At 50.4% G+C, this 19,750-nt stretch overlaps 1 protein-coding gene across 2 annotated transcripts in view; it reads right to left on the reverse strand.

Moving 5' to 3' along the window:
- The window catches only part of SDK2 (sidekick cell adhesion molecule 2), a 316,025-nt gene that overhangs the window by 81,519 nt on the left and 214,756 nt on the right, over positions 1-19,750 (reverse strand). For both annotated transcript variants that reach the window (XM_008965925.4, XM_003813355.5), the window contains exons 10-18: positions 19,235-19,351; positions 16,996-17,163; positions 16,005-16,107; positions 9,371-9,547; positions 8,841-8,977; positions 7,737-7,884; positions 4,632-4,772; positions 1,270-1,451; positions 50-165 (exon numbers count right to left, since the gene is read on the reverse strand). In XM_008965925.4, coding sequence (XP_008964173.3) covers positions 50-165; positions 1,270-1,451; positions 4,632-4,772; positions 7,737-7,884; positions 8,841-8,977; positions 9,371-9,547; positions 16,005-16,107; positions 16,996-17,163; positions 19,235-19,351 — 1,289 coding nt within the window. The remainder of the gene's footprint in view (positions 1-49; positions 166-1,269; positions 1,452-4,631; positions 4,773-7,736; positions 7,885-8,840; positions 8,978-9,370; positions 9,548-16,004; positions 16,108-16,995; positions 17,164-19,234; positions 19,352-19,750) is intronic.

The raw sequence follows: 19,750 nt of genomic DNA on the forward strand, positions 1-19,750 counted from the left end.
TCCAGAAGATCTTAGGGCCTCCTCTTGGGTGAGGAGATGCCTCATGTACCTTGTAGCCCTGGTTGATGCCGTTGATGAACTGGGGACTGGGGGCGTTCCAGGTGAAGCGGATGGTCGTGGAATTGGTGGCTTCCGCGTGCACATTGCCCGGAGGGACCGTGGGAACTAGAGATGAGAGAACGGGGTGGGGTGGAGGGGACCCAGTCAGTCTCTCTTGCTCAGTTCAGTAGAGAAAACGCAGGGGTGGAGGGAGCCTAGTCAGTCTCTCTTGCCCAGTTCAGTAGAGAAAATGCAGGGGTGGGGGCTATAGCCTCTGCCTTGCACCCCCCTACCCCACCCCAACTCCTCCCTCGCTGTGTAGACTTAAGAGGCCTTCATATTCTCTCTGGATTAGTTTGTGTTTAATAAAACTTGCCTGACCCACCTCACAGGGTACTGGTAAATAAAAGCGGTGCGGATGAAAAATGCTCTGGCATGGTTTTCAGGTGGAATGCTAAAAGTAAGCTGTTTCATGATCTACTTAACATGAAATTCACAGAAGGTCCCCATATGCCTGGAGCCTCTGCCCTTCACCATGTCCAAGCCAGCCTCCTCTTCCTCTTCCCCTCAGTCCTCCCACCCTGTGGGGTAGATTGGCCTGGGGTGGTGATTCCAGCCCCAGGGTGCAATAGTAGGGGCCTGGTGAGAACAGGCCACACAGCCAAGGCTCTCGGGCCTGGACAGGCACAGAACCCAACAGGCATGGGACTGGGAGAAGGGGAAGCACCTGCTCCTCTGAGGCCATAGTCTCTTTTCATTTCATTTCACTTTTTTTTTTTTTTTTTTTTTTGAGACAGAGTCTCACTTTGTCACCTAGGCTGAAGTGCAGTGGCATGATCTCAGCTCACTGCAGCCTTAACTTCCCCAGGCTCCAGCCTTGGGGACCTCCCGAGTAGCTGGGACCACAGGCAGGTACCACCACACCGAGCTAGTTCTGTTCATTTTTTGTAGAGACAGGGTCTCACTATGTTGCCCAGGTTAGCCTCAAACTCCTGGGCCCAAGCGATCCACCTGCCATAGCCTCCTGAGTAGCTGTGCCACTGTAGCATGTAGCATGCCACCACACCCAGATAATTTTTTTCACTTTTTGTAGAGATGGAGTCTCCCTATGTTGCCCAGGCTGGCTTAAAACTCCTGGGCTTGAGCAATCCTCCCGTCTTGGCCTCCCAAAGTGCTAGGATTACACGCATGAGCCACCGTGCCTGGTCGGAGGCCACAGTCTCTACCTACCTCCCTGCAGCGTCCACTCGGTGACTTTACTGCTGTAGACCCCCAGCCCAGCGCTGTTGTAAGCAGCCACCTCGATCTCGTAGTTGGTCCAAATGATGAGATCCTCCAGCAGCAGGTTGTTCACATCAGCATCCGTGATGTTCTTAAACTGGTACCCCACGGGCAGCCCGGCCAGGCAGTACCTGAGGGGAAGGGGCGAGGCACAGTGGAGTCAGAGTCAGCTTGCTTGGCCTCGTACCCAGGAAATCGTCCAGAGCAGCGCTGTACAATAGGACTTCCGGCGGTGGCGGAAGTGCTCTGCATCTGTGCTGTCCGACAGGGTGCCCGCCAGCACATGCAGCTGCTGAGCCCTTGAAATGTGGTTAGTGCAACCGAGGAAATGAATTCAATTTTTTTTTTTTTTTTTTTTTTTTGAGACGGAGTCTTGTTCTGTCACCCAGGCTGGAGTGCAGTGGCGCAATCTCGGCTCACTGCAACCTCTGCCTCCCAGATTCAAGTGATTCTCCTGCCTCAGCCTCCCTGAGTAGCTGGGATTACAGGCATGTGCCACCATACTGACCAATTTTTGTATTTTTAGTAGAGACAGGGTTTCACCATGTTGGCCAGGATGGTCTCGAACTCCTGACCTCAGGTGATCTGCCTACCTCACCTCAGCCTCCCAAAGTGCTGGGATTATAGCATGAGCCACTATACCTGGCCTGAATTAGAATTTGTTTTAGTTTTGCTTATAGTTGACCCTTGAACAACACAGGTTGGAACTGTACAGGTTCGCGTACACACAGAGCTTTATTTTTATTTTTATTTTTTTAGATGGAGTCTCGCTCTTTCACCCAGGCTGGAGTGCTATGGCATGATCTTGGCTCACTGCAACCTCCACCGGCCAGGTTCAAGCAATTCTCCTGCCTCAGCCTCCCAAGTAGCTGGGACTACAGGCACGCGTCCCATGCCTGGCTTATTTTTTGTATTTTTAGTAGAGATGGGGTTTCACCATGCTGGCCAGGCTGGTCTCGAACTCCTGACCTCGTGATCCACCTGCCTCAGCCTCCCAAAGTGCTGGGATTATAGGCGTGAGCCACCACGCCCAGCTACACAGAGTTTTAAAAATAAACATATCAGAAAAAGTTTTAGAGATTTGTGACAATTTGAAAAAACTCACAGATGAATCACATAGCCTAGAAATATTGAAAAAATTAAGAAAAAGTTATATCATAAATGCATAAAAATATACGTGTTAATCGACTGGTTATAGGTGTGGCTTCTGGCTAGCAGTAGGCTATTAGTATTTAAGTTTTTGGGGAGTCAAAAATCATATGTGGATTGGGTCGGGCATGGTGGCTCGTACCTATAATCCCAGTGCTTTGGGAGGCCCAGGCAGGTGGATCACTTGAGGTCAGGAGTTCGAGACCAGCCTGGCCAAAAAGATGAAATCTTGTCTCTACTAAAAAAAAAAAAAAAAAATTAGCCGGATGTGGTGGCACATGCCTGTAGTCCCAGCTACTCGGGAGTCTGAGGCAGGAGGATCACTTGAGCCCAGGAGGTGGAGGTTGCAGTGAGCTGAGATTACGCCACTGCACTCCAGCCTGGGCAATGGAGTGAGACCCTGTCTCAAAAAAAAAAAAGAAAATAAATTATACATGGATTATCAACCGTGAGGGGGTGAGCACCCCTAGCCCCCACACTGTTCAAGGGTCAACTGTAGTTTAAGTAACCAGAGCTGGCTAATGGTTACCTTACTGGGTAGCAGAGGTCTAGGGGATGTGTCTGGACTATTCTTTTTGATGGGGGAGGATTGCTAACCAGGGGCACTGAGAGGTCCCAGGGCAGAACTTGCAGGTCTCAGCCTTGGAGGGGTCATGGACTGGAGAGCTGTCCCTGAAGCCTGGGCTCATTTTCTTTCCTCCTCTAGGATACAGGCTCCCTCTTCTGACAGTTACTCGCCCAGGTGGAATGAAACACCTGGGCTACCTACTCGACCCATTTCTACCTCCACTGGCAAAAAGAACTCACAGCACTAAAGAAGTAAATGTGTACAAGCAAATTTTGGGGGTCAGACACAAAGGATGGCTCATTCATTTGAGAAACACAATGCATATATAATTCAGCATCTAATTATTGGAAAATTAAGGACCTCAAAGTATTCTGATGCATTACAATGCCCTAAAACACTGCTTCTCTAAACCTGAAGATGCATCAAAGTCTCCTAGATGAGTTTTTTTTTTTTTTTTTTTTTTAGATGGAGTCTCGCCCAGGCTGGAGTGCAGTGGTGCGATCTTGGCTCACTGCAACCTCTGCCTCCTGGGTTCAAGTGATTCTCCTGCCTCAGCCTCCTGAGTAGCTGGGACTACGGGTGTGTGCCACCATGCCCAGCTAATTTTTGTATTTTTAGTGAAGATGGGGTTTCACCATATTGGCCAGGATTGTCTCAATCTCCTGACCCCGTGATCCACCCGCCTTGGCCTCCCAAAGTGCTGGGATTACAGGCATGAACCACCATGCCCGGCCTGAAAGATTTTTTCAAAAGCAAAGGTTTCTAAGCCTATCCTTAAAGTTTCTGGTTTGGTAGGTCTTGGAGAGACTTGATAATTTGCATTTCTGACCAGTTCTCAGGTTAGGCTGATGCTATGGGTGCTGGGACCACACTTTGAGAAACACCGCCCTTCAGGATTAGTGAAAAACCCACAACAAAATTAACCAAGAGTGGAGCAGTTAAACCCCTGTGAGGGTGTGTACATGCAGGAATGAGACACACGAAGTTGCGTAGCATTTTGTAGCCAGAATCTAGAATATCAATGAGAGTTCTCAGTAACCTCAAATAACTTATGAATTTGAACTTATGAATACCACATTTTAGTGACCCTTAATGACTCCCATTTAGGTTACTAGAAGAGTAGTCCCTCAGTCAAATGCAAAGATAAGGGTCTGTATAACTGGGCTTCATTTCCAGTAATAACCAAAGAAAGAACTTTCACTTTTCCATCAGTTCTTCGGCCAGCTGGTTTCTCCACTCACGGGTCAAGAGAATTCTGGCCTGTGATGGAATATTCGCGGCTTCCCAGAGCGTTGCCCCTTGGAAAGTTACTTCTTTCTTCTCCTGTCTCCTTGTAGGCCTGTTCCTATGTCAGCCCATATAGCCTCCCCTCTCAAGCATTCCTTGCTGGTGTCCAGGGGTCTTGCCGCTGGAAGTTCTACTAGGTGTCCAACCTAAATCCTTCCTACCACTGAGTAGGCATTTCTTGTTACCTAGTCCTTCCTAGATGGCGAAGGGTCTGCCATGAATTTGCACTGTTTTCCAGTCCACTCCCGATCTTCCCCCATGCCTTTCCCCTTGGGACTGGGCTCCTGTCCCCAGGGTGGACACCCACCTGATGATGTAGCCCTTGAGAATTCCATTCTGGTGGCTCTCAGGAGGCGGCTGCCACTGGATCATGATGGACTGGTTGGTTCGACCGCTGGCGATGACGTTCTGTGGAGGGGCCGTGGGGGGCTCCTCGGGGAGGGAGACCCTGGATCAGAAAACACCAATGCTCTTAGTCTTGGGGTCAAACACAGGAGTTGAATGGGATATGAGAAGGCTGAACCCTGGCCTGCTCTGACTCTGGATAATTCGGTACAACTGCTGTGTGCATCTGGGCAAGTTACCTGACTTCTCTGAGCTTGTTCTATAAAAGAATTATAATAAAGCTCTACTTGCCTGCCTTATGAGACTAGTTGAGGCTCAAATGATACTACATATATAGTCTGTGTGTATATGTGGATATATGTATATGTCTTTTAAAAACTATAAGGCCAGATGCTGTGGCTCATGCCTGTAATCCCAGCACTTTGGGAGGCTGAGGCAAGAGGATTGCTTGAGGGCCAGAGTTCAAAACCAGCCTGGGCAACATGGCAAGACCCTGTCTCTACCAAAAAAAAAAAAAAAAAACAAAAAACTCCCGCCTGGTGACTTGCACCTGTAATCCCAAATACTTGGGAGACTGAGGTGGGAGGATGGCTTGAGCCCAGGAGGTTGAGGCTGCAGTGAGCTGTGTTTGCATCACGGAACTACAGCCTGGGAAACAGAGACCCTGTCTCAAAAAAAAAAAATTAATGTACATGTTTTTGGTGCTGTTGAGGGATGTAAGTTTCAGTTTCCTATTTGTCAAGGAAGCTGCTGTTGGGGCTGATGAGGTCATGAGTGTCCAAGTGTTCTATAAGCAGAAATGTTGGTCACATCCCACTGGTCAGCTGCTGGTGTACCTTAACTAGGCCTCCTTTGCTGGCCAGCTGAGCCCCAGGCAGGAGCAGGGCGGGCATGGCGTGTGGGGGAGAGAGCCAAGGACACCCACCCTGCCTCCGGGAGCCAAGTGCGACAGCACGTCTTTCTCTGGCATTGCTGGGGGACGCTGTGTTCTGCCTAAGTGTACTTTTCACATCACGGACACGTGTCCATTCCAAACAAAAGTTAATTATTTTTGATGGATGTCTTTCCCTTTTTGTTTATGTTTTTGCTTTTTGATGGATAGCTTTCCTAAGCATGCTGCTCGCTCCCGTGTTTTATTTGAGAGAGTTTTGCTCTTTCGCCCAGGCTGGAATGCAGTGGCATGATCTCACCTCACTGCAACCTCTGCCTCCCGGGTTCAAGCAATTCTCCTGCCTCAGCCTCAAGAGTAGCGGGATTATAGGTGCCTGCCACCAGGGCTGGCTAATTTTTATATTTTTAGTAGAGACGGGGTTTCGTCATGTTGGCCAGGCTGGTTTTGAACTCCTGACCTTAGGTGATCCACCTGCCTCTGCCTCCCAAAGTGCTGGGATTACAGGCATGAGCCACTGCACCTGGCCCGCTCCTGTGTTTTTGTAGAGGCTGGGGTAAGGGTGATTTGGCCTTTTTCTTTTTTGTTTTTGAGGAAAGATTTCACTCTTGTCCCCCAGGCTGGAGTGCGGTGGCACGATTTCACCTCACTGCAACCTCCGTCTCCCGGGTTCAAGCAATTCTCCTGTCTCAGCCTCCTGAATAGCTGGGATTACAGGCACGTGCCACCATGCCTGGCTAATTTTTGTATTTTTAGTAGAGATGGGGTTTCACCATGTTGGCCAGGCTGGTCTCGAACTCCTGACCTCAAGTGATCCGCCCCCCTCAGCTTCCCAAAGTGCTGGGATTACAAGCGTGAGGATTTGGCCTTTTTCTTGGTGACTCAGGGCGGTTTGCATGAAGGTACATTAGGAAGGTGAGTCAGTGTGATGCGGTGCAGCCGCAGGGCAGGAGAAGTTGCAGGGTAGCTTCCCCTACACTTTCAGCCTCTCTGTTGTTGGGATTGTGTATCTCCAGATGCACTGGGGCTATGTCTGTTCATTCCCTGTCCTCCCTCCAGTGGTCCAAACGTGGCATGGCACACGGTAGCTGCTCAGTAAACAGTGAGTATGTAAATCCCCCTGTAACTGCTCTCCACACGGGCTGCCACCTGCCACTGCTCCCTCCCGTGAGATTGTTTGACCCCAGTGGTGCTACCTTAGTACAAGCCAGAGAGACCCAAGCTCATTGCAACTGTGGCAAAACCACCATGATTGATTTAAGCCCCAGGCGTCTTTCAAAGAGCCAGGTGCACAGTTTTGCGCACGTGATTTGTATCACGGTTGTTCTGACCTCTCCCATGACATCTTTCTTGCTAGAGGTGGCTGCTTGTTCTACGGAGCTGGAGAGGATAGAATTCTCCTTCTACATAGATGGGTATCACCGTGTGGTTTTTATATGAAGCATCTGCAGTTTTTATTCAATTTCCATCTTTTTTTTTTTTTTTGAGACAGTCTTGCTCTGTCATCCAGGCTGGATCTCGACTCACTGCAACCTCTGCCTCCCTGGTTCAAGGGATTCTTGTGCCTCAGCCTCCCGAGTAGCTGGGATTACAGGCGCCCACCACCACACCCAGCTAATTTTCATATTTTAGTAGAGACTGGGTTTTGCTATGTTGGCCAGGCTGGTTTCGAACTCCTGACCTCAGGTGATCCGCCCGCCTCAGCCTCCTGATGTGCTGGGATTACAGGTGTGAACCACCGTGCCCAGCAATTTCCATCATTTTATAAAAGCTTTGCGGGAACCCTAGCAGGGCCTGGCGTCGTGCAAGACACGGATATGGAGATCTGTGTAGATCCCGTATCTCTCTGGAATTTTGCATCCATATAACAACGACAGCAGCCCATGCGGATGTGGAGTGGAAGGAGGTGAGCCTTTGAGCTTGCACAGCTCCCGGTAACTGGGATGACTACATTTGGTTGGTGCTCACCGCGTTCCCCAGTGCCCTACTCACAGCACCCCATTTAACCTTTGCAACATCCTGGTGAGGCACTCACCAGGATTGCTCTCCCCTTCTACAGAGGCGGAAGCCTAGAGGGGGCCAGGAGGAGCTGAGCCAGAATCTGCCACATCAGTTTCGGCTGCAGCCCCTCCCTGTTGGAGTCCTGGCGAGGCCCCTGTAGAGCGCCACTGCCCTCACCTCTCGGTGTCTTTGCTGAACTGTCCTTTCCCCACGTCGTTGACGGCACAAAGACGGAACTGGTAGGAGCGTGCAGGAACTAGGCCCTTGACTGTCACTGAGGTAGCTTTGGGGTCCACACTGGCCAGGAGTACAGTCCAGGGGGCATCTGCAGGGAGAGTGAGTGGGGCAGAAGTGGGCATCTTGGGTGGGATGAAGCATGCTTCTTACTCCCCACTCCCAGCAGGGTCCAGCTTCACTGGGGCTGGCAAGAGAGAGCCTCCCCAGCTTGGTGCAGGAGTGGCCCGCCATGCCATTTTTCTAGGTCCCATTAGCTCACACGACCCTGGGGAGGAGACGGTGGAGGGTGCCGGAGGAAAGTAAGGGCTCATGGGGACTGAGATGCATTTGTCTCCCCCACTATCCCCCACAAATTGATGAGCTCTAGGCAAGCTGTGTTTAAAATGCCATTCAGGCTGGGTGTGGTGGCTCATGTCTGTAATCCCAGCACTTTGGGAGGCTGAGGCGGGCAGATCACCTGAGGTCAGGGGTTTGAGACCAGCCTGACCAATATGGTGAAATCCCATCTCCACTAAAAATACAAAATTAGCTGGGCATGGTGACATATGCCTGTAATCCCAACTACTCGGGAGGCTGAGACAGGAGAATCACCTGAACCCGGGAGGCAGAGGTTGCAGTGAGCCGAGATGGCACCATTGCACTCCAGCCTGGGTGACAAGTGTGAAACTCCGTCTCAAAAATAAATAAATAAATAAATAAATAAATAAATAAATAAAATGCAATGCGAATTATGCCTGCTAATTTGACTTGGGGAATACATAAATAAATAAATAATAAATAAATACTGGCCATTTTCTTTGCAGCTTCTGCTGTGCCAGGCCCTGAGTTAAGCACCTTTTGTGCGTCATCTCTTTCAACTGTAACAGGGCCTGACAGGCAGATGCCTGTGTTTCCTTCAGAGATGGGAACGCTGAGGCTGCCAGAGGGAAGGATCTGCTCAAAGGCCCAGAACTAGGAAGCAGGAGAGCTGGGACCCCAGCCCAGGGCTGACTCCTAAGTCCAAGCTTGGGCGGGAGGTGTTGGAGGTGACCACGGGAAGCTTACTGTTCTCCGACATCTCCAGAATGTAGCGGATCAGGGGGCTGTTGCCATCAAAGGGCTTGGTCCACGTCAGGTTGATGGCTCGCCTTTCCACGGTGCTGAGAGTGGCCACTGGGTGCTCGGGCGCGTGAGGCAGTTGCCTGGAAAAGAGACACGTGGTCAGGCATCCCTATGTGGTCTGCAGGCAGGTGATGGGGGCACTGTGGACACAGGTTGTGTAGGCCTTGAGCTTCCATGATACCTCATGCTCAGATGTAAAATGTGGCCTTCGGGCCATCTACCTGGAGATTTTTCTCTCTGGAATCAGAGCCCTCCTGCTAAAGCCATCCTCACACCCCCCTGCTCTTGATGGAGGGCCTAACTGAGCTGAGAGAAAGGCCTGGAAGGATGCTGGGGGTATGTCCTGAGCAAAGCTGAACAGTTCACGTCACACGTGGCCTGGGGATCTGAAAAAAGGGACTCGGCTGGCTCTGAGCATGCCAGTTGCTACTGCCTGGACCGCCTCTGCCGGGGCCTGGGAGGGCTGCCCTTACCTGACTCGCAGGTGGGCACTGCGAGAGTCGTTGCCTCCTGCTGAGATCACCCGGCAGGTGTATGTGCCGATGTCTCCCGACCACGTCTGTGAGATGTGCAGGGAGCCGTTTCTGTCCAGGCGGATACGAGGATGGCTCTCCGTGCCCAGGGTAGCCCCGTCTTTCTCCCAGATGTACCTAAAAGTAAGAAGAACCCGTAAGTACAGAGGGAGAGGAAGGTACCTTGGGAGTGGGCCTAGCCTGAAGCTTGTCCCGAGAAAATAGCTCCAAAGCTGGGCAGAGGACAACTGCAGGCAACAGCCAGGCAGGACACTGGGATCGGGGAGCAGGACACTGTTGAAGGCCAAGCAGTCTGGAAGCCCATCGTTCCTGTGGGGAGGGTGCAGGAGAGTGGGAGAGCGAACGCATTCAGTCATTATTGGTCGTTACACCTTCAGTTCAGGTTGCGTCAAAGCGTTGTTGCTTCTGGCCAGAAGCGCTTGCAAAACAGCCAGTGAAAGGTATTCTTCTGAAGAGGCTGAAAGATTACAGCTGAAAAAAGGAATGCAAGTTTCCTCATAGTCACATTTCTGAATTAGTTTTATGAGGGGAATCATTATATCAATGCATCAGTGTGACAAATTGACTTTAGTGTCCAAAAAAATCCCTTTAGCTTCGGTCAGTCAATACAAATGGGGCTTGAGAAATTACACACGCATCAGTGCTTGACAATAAAAAATATCTTCTCTGAATTTGTTCTTGAGGAAATAGAACCATTATCATTGTCATCAACATACAGGGAGTGCCAGCCCTGGGGGGCAGGATGCCACACAATGACCCCAGGCAAGGTTGGCCTTGGTTCTCAGTACAAGTGTGAGGAACCCGGTGGTGGCTGAGATGCTTTGCAAATAGCCCCGTTCAACTGGGGTACAGGGTGGGGGCCTGAGCTGCTGGCTCCCAGGACTATCCGGGTTTATAGAATGTCAGATAACTAGGGAGAGTGAATCTGTAATATTTTTAACCTAAGTTTCAAAAGCAGAACCAGGCTGGGTGCATGGCTCACACCGGTAATCCCAGCACTTTGGGAGGCCGAGGTGGGTGGATCACCTGAGGTCAGGAGTTTGAGACCATTCTGGCCAACATGGCAAAACCCTGTCTCTACTAAAAATACAGAAATTTGCCGGGCGTGGTGGCCAGTGCCTGTAATCCCAGCTACTCTTGAGGCTGAGGCAGGAGAATCACTTGAACCCGGGAAGTGGAGGTTGCGGGGAGCCGAGATGGTGCCACTGCACTCCAGCCTGGGCGACATAGCAAAACTCCATCTCAAAAACACACAAAAAGCCCCCCCCAAAAACAGAAGCAGAACCAACAGAAAAGTAAAAAGTACGGGTAAGAAAAATAAAAAAAGAAAGGAAAAGAAAAAGAAAACTCAAAAGTTTTCTGATACTAGGGAACCACGATTAACATTTGAATGTGTGCATATCTTCCAGACCCTTCTTCCCCGCCCGGATAGGCAGTGCACTGCAGCACTGCTGCATTCAGGAGTCAGACTCTCAGGCCAAATGCTGGCTTTGCTACTTTCCAGCTTTGTGATCTTGGGTGAGCTAATTTATTAATGAATTTATTTATTTTAGACAGAGTCTGGCTCTGTCGCCCAGGCTGGAGTGCCGTGGTGCAGTCTTGACTCACTGCAACCTCCACCTCCCAGGTTCAAGTGATTTTCGTGGCTCAGCCTCCCGAGTTGCTAGGACTATAGGCGAGCACCACCACGCCCGAATAATTTTGTATTTTTAGTAGAGATGGGGTTTCACCATGTTGGTCAGGCTGGTCTCTAACTCCTGACCTCAAGTGATCCACCTGCCTCAGCCTCCAAAAGTGCTGGGATTACAGGTGTGAGCCACCACGCCTGGCCTTGGGTGAGTTTATTTAACCTTGCTAGGCCTCAGTTGCCTCACCTGTAATATGAGGAAACTAACACCACCCACCTCATAGCACTGCTGTGAGGATTGTGCAAGCTAATATAAAATAGAGTAGTGCCTGAACCACGGCAAGCGGTCAGTAACAGTTAGCCATTGTTACATATTTTAAATGATACAGTATATTTACATGAATGGTATACAGCAATCTATTCAGCCATCCTATTTTTATATTTTATTTTATTTTATTTCGAGACAGAATCTCACTCTGTCGCCCAGGCTGGAGTGCAGTGGTGCGATCTTGGCTCACTGCAACCTCTGCCTCCCGGGTTCAAGCGATTCTCCTGCCTCAGCCTCCCTGGTAGCTGGGATTACAGGCCTGCACCACCATGCTGGGCTTTTTTTTTTTTTTTTTTTTTTTCTGTATTTTTAGTAGAGACGGGGCTTTGCCATGTTGGCCAAGCTGGTCTCGAACTCCTGACCTCAGGTGATCCGCCTGCCTCTGCCGCCCAAAGTGCTGGGATTACAGGCTTGAGCCACCACGCCTGACCAGTCATCCTGTTTTTAAAGCTGCTTTTTGACTCAATAAAAATATCATAAACTCTTTTTGATGTGACATTTCCACACCATGATTTTTTATTGGATGCACATGTGTCAGTACAGCTGTTTCGTAATTTAACCGATCCCATAATGTTGGACATCCAGTTTAGCTCCTTGGTTTCTAATATTATAGTTAAAGCTGTGGTCCTTATGGCAAAATGTTTACAACCATTCCAAATCATTTCCTCAAGGACAAATTCTCAGCAGTGAAATCATTGAGTTAATTTTTAAGTCTTTTAATACCTATTTACAAATCAACAACAGTAATCACCTTCAATTCATCCCTTTATTTAGAAAGGACTTGCCAGCACTCACAGGATGGGCAGAATTTTACTTAAAAGCAAATTTAGTTGCAGAGAGTAATTCCCATGTAAGAAATAGCCTATGGGGGCCGGGCGCGGTGGCTCATGCCTGTAATCCTAGCACTTTGGGAGGCCGAGGCTGGCGGATCATGAGGTCAGGAGATTGAGACCATCCTGCTAACACGGTGAAACCCTGTCCCTACTAAAAATACAAAAAATTAGCCGGGCGTGGTGGCGGGAGCCTGTAGTCCCAGCTACTCGGGAGGCTGAGGCAGGAGAATGGCGTGAACCCGGGAGGCAGAGCTTGCAGTGTGCCGAGATGGTGCCACTGCACTCCAGCCTGGGCGACAGAGCAAGACTCCATCTCATAAAAAAAAAGAAAAAAAAGAAATAGCCTATGGCAAGCAGACATTCTTTGCTTCAGAATGTGGTGCTTTAGGAAGCAGAGATCACTGCCTGTGAAGTATTTGTGCCAAAACAATTGAACATGAATCTAATTAGCAGTTACTGAAATTGAATTATAAATACAGAGGATAGAAGAACAGGTTAACAACACTGTGAGACAGCAGCCAGGCCAATCCAGAGTGTTGAATATTCCATAGCAGGATCAACAAACTATGGCCTGCTGCCTGTCTGTGTAAATAAAGTTTTATTAGAACACAGACATGCCCATCTGTTTACTTAGTGCCTGTTTACATATGGCTGCTTTGGCACTATAAACAGAGTTGAGTAGTCATGACAAGACCATATGGCTCTCTTAAAGCCTAAAATGTTTACTTTTTGGTCCTTTACAGCAAAGATTGCTGACCTCTGTCTTCTAGAACCTGGTTTCTCCAACAAATCAATTACAAAACAAAAACAAAGATAAAAATAAAAAAGAAGTCTTTTCAACAAACAGTGCTGGAAAACCTTGACATCCACATGCAAAAAAAAAAAAAAAAAAAAAAAAAAAAAATCTAGACACAGATCTTACACCCTTCACAAAAATTAACTCAAATTGGATCCCAGAGCTAAATGTAAAATGCAAAGCTATAAAACTCCTAGAAGATAATACAGGAGAACATCTAGATGACCTTGGGTTTGGCAATGACTTTTTAAATACGACACCCAAGGCACAATCCATGAAAGAAAGAAGAGATAAGCTGGATTTCATTAAATTAAACATTGCTGCTCTTTGATAGACACTTTCAAGAGAATAAAAAGAGAAGCCACACACTAGAAGAAAATATTTGTAAACGATATCTTTGATAAAGCACTGCTATCCAAAATCTACAAAGAACTCTTAAAACTCAGCAATAAGAAAACAATCTGATTAAAAAATAGTCATTGACAGATGCCTCACCAAAGAAGGTACACAGAAGACCAACAGGCAAATGAAAAGATGCTGTACATCATATGTCATTAGGGAAATGCAAATTAAAACAACAATGAGATATCACAGCACAGCTATTAGAATGGCCAAAATCCGGCTGGGCGCGGTGGCTCATGCCTGTAATCCTAGCACTTTTGGAGGCTGAGCTAATTTTTTTTGTATTTTTAGTAGAGACGGGGTTTCACCATGTTGGCCAGGATGGTCTCCATCTCCTGACTTCATGATCCACCCGCCTCGGCCTCTCAAAGTGCTGAGATTACGGGCGTGAGGCAGGGCACCTGGCCAGAGTGTTTTTTTCTAGAACTGTTTTGGAGGTTTTCATGCTGGAAACCTGCACCTGCCCAGGCCCTCACCCCTGCACCTGCTCAGGCCCTCACCCCTGCACCTGGCTTTGCTCTGAGGACGTGTCACTCAGGGTTCAGCGGCACCACTTTAGTCTGGTTTTGTTGTTGAGATCCTTTTTATTAGGTTGGTGCAAAAGTAATTGCAGTTTTGACCATTCCTTTCAAAGGCAAAAACCGCAGTTACGTTTGCACCCACCTAATAGTCTGCTTAGGGAACCCTGCTGTGTTTTGCAGATAGAACAGGGTTTTCAATCCTGGTGACACATTAGAATCACCTGGGGAGCTTCTTAAAATTGCTGAGGTCTGGGTCTCACCCCATCCCCAAGATCTACCTCAAGACGGAGGGTAGAAGGGATGTCCCCGTCCCCCCAGTCCAAGGAAGACAGACTGGGGTGGGAGCTGCTGGGGTGGCCTTGGGCATAGACTTTGCCAATTTTGGGGGGGATAAAGGGATGATTCTGCTCCCCAGAATCATCCCTTTGATGAAAAGATGGTCCTAGATGGTTAATTCCGTTTAAGGCGAGGACCCCCCTTCAGTAACCTGGTACAGGGATTTCTGACCTGTAGGTCACTGGAAGGGCCTACAGAGTGGGTCTGCAGGTTACTTTGCAAGAGACCCCCGAATCCCATTATGCATCAGTAATTGTCTAGAGAATGAATACAATGTATGTCTTTCTCAAATAAGTTGACACTTTTTATAAGTACGTCATCTTTATAAAGATGACATTTTTATAAATAAAGTCTGATTTAAAGTATACTGAATTTCAGAATTTCCCTATTAATGAATGCTAAAAGTATAGCTACTACACAATGAATGGGCCCGAGATACACAGCAGTATTCTATGTGGGTTCTCTCCCAGGACCTTTTTTACAGTTGGTATGTTAATTTTTTAAGAAAAATCTATTAAACCCAGAAATAAGCATATTCTGGAATCTCAGTCAAAAATCTTCTAACTATTAATACATCTATGTACATTTTTGCATTTGTGCTAGCGTCATGTGATGACTGCCTTAAGTGGTCAACACTTCATGAGGTGTTTCTCAAACTGGGGCCGCCGATATGTTCTCTGAGAATCAGTGTTGGCCAAAAGCCTGGAGCCCCTTGTACCAACCTGGGCTCCCGGAGTCTCATTTGGGGGTGGCCGTACAGACTGTCATAGGTCCAGTGGCCACCAGATGGCGCCCCAGGACGCAGCTGCCTCCGGCATGAGGAGGAGGCCATTTCTCCCAGTGCAGGAGCGCCGGCCCCTTCTAGCCTCGGTGCCAGTTGCTTTGACAGTGATATTGCTCATAAAACAGAGAAGCAACACGCAGGGAATATTTATTTCTAAGGAAGCAGTTGCATTTCCCTCAGCATTCTGGAGCTCAAGGAAGAGAAGGCAGGGATGATCTCCTGGTTTTAGCTTCCAAAGCCTTGGGGGTGGGGGTAGGGTTTGGTTCAGGTGCTTGGGAGGGGTCCCGGCTTTTATACCTTTCTTGGCTGCTTCCTCCCAGCCCTTTTAGTGGCTTCCACAGAGGCGGGACTGAGTTACCTGGAAGCCAAGTCCCTTGCCAAGGTCCCGGCTTGGCCATGGAAGATGGTGGGGTGACCTCGGTTTGGAGGCTCAGTTTCCCACATGTGCTTCTCTTGCAGGGTCCCCCCAGGGGTCATCTCCTGCCCCACCCCTATAGCTGATCCCCTATCCGCCTGCCCAGACCCCTCTGCTGCCCATTCAGAGGCCAGAGGGCCAAAGACTTGGGGTGGGCTGGGGGACACTAGCAGTGGCGTCCAGGGCCAGAGACAGCAGCTCCTTCCCTTCCATGCTCACCAACCCACAAGCCTCTTCCTTTCCCCTCCCTCACCCCCTCCTCCATTCCTCTTACTTCATCCTTCTGCACCCCTTCCTCTTTTCCTCCCACCTTGGAAACTGTCTTAACTCAATTCAGGGTAGCTCAGTTCCTGGGTGTTTATTTCATACTCCCTACCTCTCAGCCCTGCACTCAGCTCTGGAAATGCCACTGCCCAGGAGAAGGCGTGGCTCTGCAGCTGTTACCTCCCTAATGTGGACACTCGCCCAGCTACAAGCTATTGCCAGAGGCTCCCCCTCCCCTCTTGCCTGGAGTCAACAGCAGAGCCAGTACCTGATGGTCACTCGGGGGTCGTGGGTCACTCCGCACACCATGGAGGCCTGGGTGCCCTTGATGACACTCTGATCCTGGGGGGGCTTGGTGATGCGGGTCCGAGCTGAAAGATACAGCGGAGACAGCATGGTGAGAAGAGGTGTGGGGGCTGCGTGGCTGGACTCTGGGTGGATACCATATGAAAGCCCCCAAATGGTTAAAAAGAACAATGAGCTCCCTGGTACTTTAATTCTTGGAAGCCACATCATAGTCGGGGCTCATTAAATTTTGTTCTCACAAACCATGTATGGGATGGAGAGACCAAACTCTAAGGATGATCAGGACCATATTTTCAGCATATCAGTGGTCCAGCCAGGGTAAAAATAGGGTTTTCTGATTTCCAGTCTAGTGCTTCATGCACCAGGACCCCTGGGCTCAGCCCAGACAAGTGGCCCACAGGTATGCTGGGTGTGGATCCAAAGTTGGAAGTGGCTTGAGAAGCTCTCTTACAGCAGGGGTCGGCTAACCACAGGCTGGGGGCCAAATCCGGCAGGTGGCCTTTTTGGCTAAATAAACCCTTACTGGAACATAGCCACGCCCATTGGATGACATACCGTCTGTGGCTGCTTTCTAGATAAAACGGAAGCTAGTTGAGTCGTTGTGACAGAGACCGTCTGGCCCACACAGCTTAAAATATTTATGATCTGGCCCTTTCTTGAAAATATTTGCCAATTTCTGCCCTAAAATATATGAAGGCAACTCTCCTATAACCTCAATGTTCTCTCAAGTCGGCCAAGCACAGCATCACCGGCAGAATCTTCCTAGTCCCTGGCCTCTGAACCACTTTGTCACTGTCCCTCTGATGAGAAGGGCCCTGACTGGGACAGACACTGGGGGTGGAGACACTGGTGGTATGAGCCTGTGCCCCGTAGCTGTCCTGAGTCCTCAGCACCTACAGGGATGTACACACGCACACACAAATGTATAAAGCCCTGTGGCTCTGCACACTCACCCCAAACGACTAGGTCTGCTGAGGCCTCATCGACCCCCCGAGAGTTGGTGGCCAGGCAGGTGTAGGTCCCCGCGTCGGAGATGTGTGTGGGGCTGATGAGGAGGCTGCCCGACTCCAGGGGTGTGAAGCGAGGCAGCTGCACGGAGCCACTGGCCAAGATGCGCTCCCCTGAGGGCAAAACAGGGTGGGGGTCAGCCTGTAGCCCCCAAGGGCACACCCTGCCCTTCCCTGGCTGCTCCAGGGCAGCATGGTCCCCCCACAGGCCCCTGGCTCTGGAAATGCTGGAAGGAATGAGGACAGATGGCGGTGGGGCTGGGGTGGGGGCTGAGAGACCTGGAGAGCTTTCTGGCTTAGGGATGGACACGAGGGCACAGGGTCTCAGAGCGGGCAGCCTAGAGCCCAGGTCCCCTGATGCTCCTGTGCCCGCCACACCGCGTGCCCTTCAGCAGAGAAGGGGGCGCAGTTTCCTGATGACGGTGAGCAGTAGCCTGGCACAGCCCTCAGAGGCAGCTGGCACCCGGGTGGGGGGAGCTGGGGGGGGTACAGCTCTGACAAGGTGATGACGGGCATCCTGCGGCAGGATGCTTCTGGGGAGAGTCACCTTCAAGGGAGTGAAGGGAAGTGACGGGAGCTGCCTGGAGTGGGGGTGGAGTAGAGAGGGACACGCTGTCCCCCAGCAGCAGCCCTGGTCAGGACAGACCTCCTTCTGCAGGGGGACCCAGGGAGCCTGGGGCCCAGCCTGGGAGGGTCCTGGCCAGAGAAAGAGGGGGAGAAAGAGAGAGTGCAAGTGCACCTGCAGGAGTGAGCCTGGGAATGCAGGTCTTTGTGACTATGTCTATTTTAAAGAACCCCCCACCCCCGTAAGGAAGGGAATCTCCATGTGTCCATCTGGGGGTCGCATGTCCGTTTGTACATGCATGCAGGCACAGTGAACTGAGTGTGCTGGGTGGGTGTGTTTATTTCCATGTGTAAGCACGTGCCTAGGTGTGCCCCTATTATCCCCACAAATGTTTATTGAGTGCCTACCGTGTGCCAGACTCTGTTCTAGGTCCTGGGAGACGGCAATGGACAAAACTGATGCCCCTGACTTTGTGGGGAGACAGGCCATGAGCTAGGTAAATAAGCCGATGACCAAATGCATGAGAAGGTGGGGAGTGAAGGAGGTAGGGCTGGAGGGGAGGGCTGGGGGCTGGGGCAGGGTGAGTCCTTGGAGGAGGCACCTCTGAGCTGGGGCTTGCCGGTGTGAAGGAGCAACTGTGTTTGTACGTGTGTGTGCACATGTGTATGTACGTGTGTGTGCATATGTGTGCACATGTGTATGTATGTGTGCATGTATGTGTGTGCATGTGTATGCACATGCGTATGTGTGTGTGTGCATATGTGTGTGTGTGCAGGGGAGAGTTGTGAAGGTGAGTGTGCACACACAGAGGTGAAGAGGAAGTACACAGGGCAGATGGACTTAGGGAGGTGGCTTGGGCTTTGCTGGCTCTGCCATCTGGAGCCCTCTGAGCTGCCTGGGGTAGGAGATTGGCAGCAGCCACCACTAGAATAATATTCATCATCAAGCACCTATCGTTTCCTGGGCTTTCGGCCTCCCAGGCATAATGCAGGACCCTCACATGCACGCTATAGTCTAGTCTTCACATCACCCTGGGGTATATATATTATTGTCACCAGTTTACAGATGGGGAACCTGAGGCTCAGAGTGAGTTAGTAACTCACCAAGGTGGCAGGTCTTGGAAGATGAAGAGCTGGACCTTGAGCCTGGCAAGGCTGGGATGTGAAGGATGCTCTTTTTTTTTTTTTTTGAGACGGAGTCTCGCTCTGTCTCCCAGGCTGGAGTGCAGTGGCACAATCTTGGCTCACTGCAAGCTCCACCTCCCAGGTTCAAGCGATTCTCCTATCTCAGCCCCTTCCCCAAGTAGCTGGGATTACAGGCAACTGCCACCATGCCCGGCTAATTTTGGTATTTTTAGTAGAGACCGGGTTTCACCACTTTGGGCCAGGCTGGTCTTGAATTCCTGACCTCAGGGTGATCTGCCCACCTCAGCCTCCCAAGATGCTGGGATTACAGGCATGAGCCACCACGCCCGGCCGAGAGATGCTCTCTTGGGTTGTACAGTGTATGACCTTCACAAGTGTACGTGGGGAACCCAACCTGGCTGGCTCCAGAGCCTAGTTCTGAAGACTCTTCTAGGCTATCACACAGCCACACTCTCTGAAGGTCTGTTCCAACTACCTTTCTGCCAAGTGATAGCTGGTCGGGGCGCCCCCGAGGTCTCACATGCTAGCACCACTGACATGCCGTCGATCACCGTGCTGTCCAGGGGGCCTCTGGTGATGTTAGGGGCGATGCCTGCAAACAGAGAAGTGGGGCCTTTTAGCCACACCCTGGGAGAGGTCCCCCAAGCCAGAGGGCCAGGGGCCTCCAAGCCCACCGAGGGCCAGGCCCTCATCCTCCCCCTGCCATGGTGAGGGGCCCTCCATGAGGAAGGATATAGGCATCTTGACGAGCCCCAGTGTTTGGAAGAAGCCCGGAGGGGCCATGAGGACTCCCCTATGCCACCTGCCCTGTGGAAGGACCCAGGTGACACCAGTCCCCACACTGCTTGGATTCTCAGGCCTGCATTTGGGGGAAACTGAAGACCCCAGAAGGCAGCTCCCATCCTCCCTGACAAGGTTGTTGGGGTTTACAAGCCAAAAGTGAAAGGAAGACTCTGGCTTCTTAAAAGAAAAACAGCCACAGCCAAGAGGG

Source organism: Pan paniscus, chromosome 19, assembly GCF_029289425.2.
Source record: "Pan paniscus chromosome 19, NHGRI_mPanPan1-v2.0_pri, whole genome shotgun sequence".
In the NCBI taxonomy this organism is placed as follows: domain Eukaryota; kingdom Metazoa; phylum Chordata; class Mammalia; order Primates; family Hominidae; genus Pan; species Pan paniscus.